Source organism: Charadrius vociferus, unplaced genomic scaffold (assembly GCF_000708025.1).
Source record: "Charadrius vociferus isolate BGI_N301 unplaced genomic scaffold, ASM70802v2 scaffold75, whole genome shotgun sequence".
Taxonomy (NCBI): Eukaryota; Metazoa; Chordata; class Aves; order Charadriiformes; family Charadriidae; genus Charadrius; species Charadrius vociferus.
The window spans coordinates 789,617-797,843 of NW_009648545.1; the positions used below are offsets into that span (position 1 = coordinate 789,617).

The 8,227-nt window shown below is 43.3% G+C and overlaps 1 protein-coding gene across 1 annotated transcript; it reads right to left on the reverse strand.

Annotated features, from left to right (window-relative positions):
- Window positions 1–825: 825 nt before the first annotated feature.
- CATSPERD (catsper channel auxiliary subunit delta) lies at window positions 826–3,024 on the reverse strand. The gene is made up of 4 exons (XM_009885982.1): window positions 2,572–3,024; window positions 1,844–2,418; window positions 1,477–1,661; window positions 826–1,394 (listed from the first exon to the last, which is right to left on the reverse strand). Exons 1-4 carry the CDS (start codon window positions 3,022–3,024, stop codon window positions 826–828), a joined length of 1,782 nt encoding a protein of 593 aa, XP_009884284.1.
- Between the last annotated feature and the right edge of the window lie 5,203 nt (window positions 3,025–8,227).

The window sequence follows — 8,227 nt, forward strand, 5'->3', positions numbered from 1 at the left end:
TGGTTGGTTTAATTTTAATTGGCTATTACTGTCTTATTAGAAAATGTCTATCAAATGACTTTAAATATATTAAAAAAATCCATCCATACAACAGATTTAGAAATTCTACAGAATGATGGGCTTTCACAGTACAGTTATTAAGACAGGTAATATTCTCCTGATATTCAGCATGAGTGAAAAGCTATGCTCTCTGTAGGAGTTGGTTACAACTTCAAGTTGGTCTTCGTCACACAGCCTGGATTGATACTAATTAGTAAGAAATCCTCTGAAGTCCACTTAATTAAAGCTGTTTCCTAAAATTAAATTTAAAAGCTGTCATATTTCTAAAATCATGCACTTGTACTGGAAAGACTTTTAAACTGTCTCTACAGTGGAACAAATAAGATTAGCCTGGCATAGGGTCAGTGAAAAATTCAGAATGAAAGATGCGGGGAAAAAACAGGAAAAAATGATCGATTAACAAGTTTAAGCCATTGTAAAATTATCTCCTCTTTCAATTTCAAAATAATAGCACTAACATTCTAACTTGAAAAAGGACATTAAGCTAGATTCTCTATCATATTTTCATAACAACAAAACTTTCCTAAATAAAAGGGAACTTCTAAGTCAGATTTTCCAGAGACTTTAAAAAATTCCACTCAAAATACTTTAACTCTTGCATCTCACATTTTAGAAAGATAGAGGAGATAAGGAATATCTCGTGGAAAATCAAAAGTAAAATCAGGAAGACTGTCAGTGATGCCCAAAAATGTAGGTAGTTCCTGGGAAAAGCACCATATCCCGAGAAGGTTATGGATAAATCACAATAACTGTAAAATGTATACACTACAATGGCTTTGAAGATAGATGGACCATTATATGGAGGGAAGATGATATTATTTTTATTGCCATCAAGAACAAGATACTGCCTGAGGGCCGCTTTAATTCAGGTCCATTCCGATTCTTACAGCTCACGTAGTTGCTTCTGGTCCGTGCACTCTGTGGATCTGGAGACTTCTGTTCCTCTAGCAAAGTCGTCCAATTTTGAGGTTGAGAGATGCAGTTGGCACCACATGCAGTCAAAAGATAGTCAGAGTTATGCATTCCATTTATTTCAAACAGTACAAATTCAGCAGGGACATGCTTCTGAAATCTATTGCTTTCCCGTAACTCAAAAACTGGCACCCAAGAATTTTTATAATATTCCAGAAGACAACATCGCAGATTTGTAAAGTTATATTTGGTCTGTAGATTGTCCTGCTGCATATCTTCTCTAGCAAGAAAGTACGAGTGGTATAGGTTATGGCTGATTGTACAACTGGAATTATTTCTCAGTGCTGCCTCCCGAATGAGGCCTTCATCACATGGTGTCACATTTTTTACAATTCTGATGTGCTTTGCAGGTGGGCAGGACACTGCAACAAGTGCGATCAGGCAAGCCACAACCAGTTGGGTTGTCAGGGATGTCCACAATGACAGTAGACCTCTCTCCATCACCTACGCTGTTGTAGAAGTCAGTGACCTCAAATTCAGAAACTGGAACAAAATGCAAGAGGTATTCAGTGTTTCCACCATATGTCAATTCCACTTCTATTACATCTGCACTGAAAGCCAGCTCATGGGCACTGCTCACTGTCACCAAGGGAGTGGACCTTTTACCTGGCTTGGGCACAAACATGGCCCTGAAAGTCAAATTTTCATGCATGTCAATGTAACAGATCTTGTTACAGTAGCCTCCTGTGAGGATCTGCATAGTGCAGGACTGCTGAGATTTCCAGACTGCTAATTGCAAGTTGAGCTTGCAGTTATTGAAGTCATATAGCTGAGTAAAATTGCTAATCGCAGGGCTGAGAAGGTCAGCCACCTTCTTTCTTCAAATGGTATCCCTGAGTTTTTCAAATTTATGCACTCGTCCTTGGCAATGTACACCACGCTAGTGACCTGGCTGATGCTACTGTAGAAGAGGTGTCTGTCCTGGGTCAAGACTGCAATCTGGGAGCTGCTAACAGTCACAAGTAAGAAAATGTTGTTGGGGAAGGTAGTGCTTTGAAAGGTCACCAAGTGCACAACAGTCACTTTTTCCATGATCAAACAATTGTTGGCAGATAGAAGCAAATGATCTGTTGTCCAGAGGATGATGAAACCTCTCAAGGCAAGATTCTGGATACTGTAAAGCTTAGCAGGGCCTTTCGGCAGCAGGTGGAAGGTGGTAGAGCTGTGGTTGGACATATGGCTGTTTTTGGCACCATTGTGCCTGGCATAGGCCCCTGCTGCTTTCCCTGCCTCATCCTCTCCACTTCTGTCAGTCAGCAGGCCGGTCACGGCAAAGGAGGTGAAATTGTAGATGCTGAGCAGCACTCCTTGCTCTCTTGTACTGGTCTCAATGCGTGTAAAAGTGTAACTCCGTTCTGTGAAAGGAAGACGTGGCTGACAAAGCACCTGGTGTTGTAACCAAAAAGGGTCCAGCTGAGCTCCTTACACTGAGGGTCTGCTCCCATGTAGCAGCAATAGTTGTTTGAGAGTTCGGACACTGGGGATGTGACTCCTGCTGATGGGACCCCACCTGTCAATGGTCTTGAAATACATGTAGACCTGGCTGTTGACCACCATCGAGACCCCGTCCTTGTGCAAGAAGGCAATGGCACTGACAGTGGCTTCCTCAGCCTCACGCTCTTTGAGGATGGGGAGCAGGGATAGGCTGCTCTCAGAAGCATCCAGGCTGATGAAAACCTCCTTCCCTGGATATACGGCCACCTTTGGCTCCACCCTGCCAAGGCCGTGCCCCTCACAGGAGTGCTGCAGAACCAGGGGACTGCTGCCACAGTAGCTCACATGGATGCCTCTTGCTGGCTTTGCGTCGTGGCTGAAATGTATTGAGTGTGCCAGCCATGCATGGCTGCAACCTGAGCCACCTCCGCAGACCCATAAGCAGAGCCAGAGCTTGGCCACGAGTGCCTGCCATGTCCCAGGCGCCATGTCCCTGGCGGCTGAGGGCTGTTGATGGCAGTTGGGGTGGGGCTGGAGCTGCCTCAGGTGAGGCGGCATGGTGGTTAGTTAGCCCACTCCCCCCTGCCTTGTCTGAGAGGCTTTTCTACTAAGGGTTGCAGAGGAAGCAATGGTGACCACCCTGGGCACTGCCGAGGGACTGGCCTGGGTGGGGATGTGCTGAGGGGGAGGCATTTTATAATGGAGAGGAGATGCCTTCAAAGGGGTCATCTTCAGCAAGTGGATTTCTTCATAGACATTCTCTGCCATTGCCTCAGCACAGGGAAGGTATTTCCGTTAAGCGGCTGGACTGTACAGCTTCAGTGCTGGGTGGTGGTTGGCAGGTTTTTTAAAATGTGAAATTAAATGTGCATAAATATGTGATCCAGGCTCAGGTTTGAGGGTAGCCTTTGCTATCCCCTTGCAAGACAGCAGCTCACTGCAGGTGCTGGGGGTCTGCGTCCTGTCTCTCACAAGGTGATCCGGGGTGCGCCCTTCCTGTTCACTGATGACCGGAGGGCAGCTGCACCATCTGTCACCAGGCCGTGCATTTAATCACATCTAGTGTTTGGTTAGCACAAGGGAACTGATGCAGGTTAGAGACCTGCGTGTCTAAATCGTTATTTTGTCCTAAGTACTGAAGGAGGAAGGGAACGGCCCACAACCACACTTTTTTTACTGGATCTTACAATGTTACCATCTTTTCTTCAACCATCTGAAGCTTAAGCCTTGCCTGAATTAACCGCCAGTTATTGCCGTTAATTGCACAGAAGATATCGGCAGTCCTTGCCAGCGTGGGGTGTTTCTTCCTCCCTCCCTCCAGCAGCACCAGGCAGTGCTGCAGGGGAGAAAAGGGGTGGCATTGCCCAACCCCATGGAAGTGGGAGGTGGGAGATGAGACAGGAGCGCTGTATACCTCTCCAGTTATGCCGTATTTTTCTCTCTGATACTGAGAAATATCGTTAGTGGTTCTGTCACATTACTACTCCTCCCGTCTCTTCTTATGGTAGTGGGAAATTGGAAGATTGCTTGATTCCGCCATTGCCTACTGTATTCACTGAGCACTTTAGCTTTGTAAGATTTATCTACGCTGCCTTTAGTATTGAATTCCTGTCTCAGGTGCCATGGGAAATATATAGAAATGGCATTGCTGAATATAGGTGACTGCTCTACTTTTGTATCCTTATTAAACGAGTTGAGCACTGCTGCCATCTAGTGCTTCTAAATGTCTCTTCTGTCTCATCAGTAAGCATACATCCTCCTTTGTTTTTTTTTTTTTTTTTTTTTTTTTCGTCTTCTTCTTCTCAGAGCCAGGTACTGGAGGTCGCAGGAGATCCAAGCCAGCTACAGGAAAGACTGTGGGACCTAGGAGTCTCTCAGTCAACCTCTGTGACACCTAGAGGGAGTTGGCTACTGGAGGGACCAGGAAGTCCTACTACTATGGAGATTGTGGGGTCTGGAGGTCAATCAAGAGACCCATCCACATATGTCTGTCTCTGCATGCAAAACAACTGAACATGGCAAGATCTAAAGATCAGCTGCTAGGTATACTAAGTGTCTAAGGCCAGTTACTTGAGGGACCCACACAGTGTGTGTGTCTGTATGTGGGTTGGTGTGAGCAAGAGGGCTCCTGTGTACCAGCAGCTGGGGTAGGGCTTTGGGTGTTGGGTGTTCACCTGTCTAGATGCCTGCAGCTGGGAGGAGACCAAGAATCCAGGGCCAGCTACTGGGTAAACCAAGTGTCTAAAGGCACTTGTGGTATGGATAGTGTCCCTCTGAGGGTGTGTGCATAGCTGGGAGTCAGGGGGTCTGCATCAGCAAGTGCAGTTGGGCTGTGGCCCTCGGGGCTTGTAATTGTTCATGTGTCAGCAACTGGGGAGACCTAGGATCCATGGGTCAGCTACTGGGCAGCCTGAGTGTGTGAGGCCAGCTGCTGGAGGGGTCCACACTGTATGTATTTCCTACTAGCAGACCTTCATCCTAATCAGCTATCTGTGTTGTGTGACTGCTGCTAGGATTTCCTTCTGTTTTGATCTGTGGAGCTGGCCATATGTACATGTATCATATGCATGTGTCTGTGTGTGTGTCTATTGGGAAAATGTGCTCAACCACACTACTGGCTAAAGCTGAGAACATGGAGCTGCAGTAGCCTTGCCTCTACCCGGATGGATTCAGCAACTCCTAACATCCTTACAGCATCATTCAAAACTTCAAGTAAAATAAAGGAGGGGTGGTGGTGGTGTGGCAGGGGAATATAGACACAGCTTGGTTCTATGGTTAGAAACTTATCAATAGAAGTGTTGAATATCTATTTCTCTCCCACTGGGTCCTTACAGAGAAAGCCAAACAGTATTAATATCCTTCATGTCCTAGGTCATAGATAAATATTATTCACTCTAAGGATTCAAGACTTGAGGCTAACAAAGGAAATGAGCACCAATCCACTTTCAGTTTTGACTATGAGTAGGTTTTGCTCGGATACATATTCTCTAGTGACCTGTGCCTTGAAACGTCGGCTTTTCCATAATGAGGATTATGTGTTCCTTGGTTAATATGCTTCTGAAGATTTAAGTCCTAGCTTTGTTTACTAAATAGCTTGGGAGTCCTCTTGGAATTATTGCTCTTCTCTCAGGACAAGATACATCAGAAGATTCCCTAAACTATGACTGTAAATACAATTTCTTGTTGTTTTGGAAAAGTTCTTAGTATTAGGAAATGATATTATTTCTTGAACCATATTCAACTGCACTTTTGAAACAGGGTTTTCCTAAGTTCAGCAGCAGAATACAGAGGTTCAAAGTAACTGTTCCTTTGGCAGTTACATTGTGTCTTGCCCCAGAAGAAACACAAAAGACGCAAATACAAAAATAGAACAATTTTCACTTTTAGCATTTGGATTTGTTGACAGAGTTCCTGTTCAGTAGAAATGATGCTCAGTATATGTGTCTTGTGCGAGTCCCACTGCATAGGTTGTATTTGGAGCTGTTACCAAACAGGCGTTTTTTCCACGTGTAACGCAGAGCCATTTATGTATAGCATATTTGTTAAGATAAAAAGATAAGTAAAATCAATTGTGTTGCTTGTGAGAAACACTCTATCAAAATGCTAGTATGAGTGGAAAATACCTATGCCTCGAGGAGGAGGATAGTGTATAAATAGGATGATGAAAATGAAAAAAAGTTGGGTTTTTTTTATGGCTTTCATTATTTAAACCTGAGGTTACAATAGCTATATAATGTGAGGAAGCTTTCTTACTGATCAAAAGTAAGTTTCCCCTTCACTGACTAAACCACAAAATCAATATTTATATATTAATTCAGTTGTAAAATGCAAGTATGGCTGCCTTACTGAAGGCTTGTCGCCCTGCCAGTGAAACTGCTTGGAGGAGAATGGAATCTCATGTGGTAAATCATGGCTATGCTCAGATTAATAGGGACAAAATTTATCTTCAGCTTTGTTCCCAAAGATAGTCATGAAATATAAAACCAGGCTTTCACCTTTACTCAAAACATTTCAATTTAAAGCTCATCTTCTAATTCAGTATCTACTGTGATATAGAGCTGGCGACACTAAAGTGTCGTCTAGCCCAGGTATCAAAAGTCAGATCTCTGAATTGCAATGGATACAGCAGAGGCTCACGGATGTTTTTCACTTATTCTACTCTTATTCCAGTGAGACAAGGAATTATTTCTGGGCATATTAAAATATAAAGATGTTTGCACTAATGGAAATCCACTGAGGGAAATTCATCCTTTCTTTACATGCACATTGCCATAATTTCAGGCACTTGAAATCTTAATGTTTGCTGTCTTTTCAAAATTACCCTTGAATAATTTCATGGACAAAATTACTTCTATGAAGTAAAAACTAAACTGGAACAGAAGATAATAATTTTCTCAACACTTCTGTTTTTAAAACCATGAATGATGATTAAACATATTCCAGGACTGAGTGATTTCCTGATCCCATTTAAATCAAGATTTATTTATTATGCATTTCTATCAGTTTACAGGAGTAAATCATTAATTTGTAAAATGTCACTCAGCTAATGAGTTCTGCTAATTGCTTTAGTGGTAGCTGGAAAAGTGAAAAATTAACGTGGTTTGAAAAATGTTGCGTATAGAATATAGCAGTGTATAAATCAGTTCAACTGAAGCTTGCAAATGTCATTCCTTTGGGTTTTCCTCTTTTTAAGCTAGAATAGATGTGGTGTTCTCCTCCTGATAATTGTGGTGTAGTTTGTTACTCTGTTTCCTCCAGGATGATGAAAATTCTGCTCAAAAACCCCCCAAAACTGTAACTGTAGATTTTTACTTAATGAAGAAAATATCTTAGTGGCAGTCTTTAAACAAATGCCTCACGATCCCTAGGCATTTTGAAGCCCTAGGCTGAAGGAGGTATTTCTGTGTGTTGACGAGGTTGCAGAGAAAGTAACAGCCCCTTCTGACCAAGAAAATAAATACTTCTTGAAATTCACAGGCAAGATATTTCTTTCTTCCTACTCTTGTGGAGAAACCATGCAGCGATATGTCCAGCTTTGCCCCCCTCTCCCTGCAGATGCTACTGTCAGGGACACGCCAGAGGGAGAGACAAGAACATGCTCAGGACATGGGCTCCGCTTATTGTCCTTGCTGACACTCAGGGTGATGTTAATGACGTTTGCTGCTGCAGCTAAAGCCTGGGCTCTTGGACCCAGATGATACTTTGAGACGCTCGGCTTTTTGTACTATGCACTGCTAGCTCTTGTGAGGTCAGGGAAACACCTGAAAATGTGATCTGAGTCTATCAAAAGCTCTGCAGCCATAAGACAAGTTTTAAAAAAAAAAAAAAAGAATCCCTTCCTATTGCAATGCCACGGGCAAATAAAGGGAGCTGCTGGAGAAGGGAAAGGGCAGCAGCAGCTCAGAGCGCTTCTGGCTCTGTTTGGGAGGAACGGTGGGAGGTCTACGAGCGAAAACTACCCCAGAAAGTTTTCCACTGTGGCGGAACCGATTGAAAGCATCAGTCGAGTTGAGGGCACGAGGCTCAGGAATCACAGATAATACCATTTTTCATCTTAACATCTGTCCTTAAGGATCACAGTTTTTATTCTCTAGACCACAGAGGGGAGATGTCACTGCCTTAGAGGTTCATGTTCTGTTTCTGGCTGCTTTTCAAATCCACTCTCTTCATCTGTAGGTCAAATGAGCCCTAAGCATTCCAGATGAATTGCATCCTCAGCTACACTAAAAATGCTATTAAATTTAATTATTCTTTTATAGAT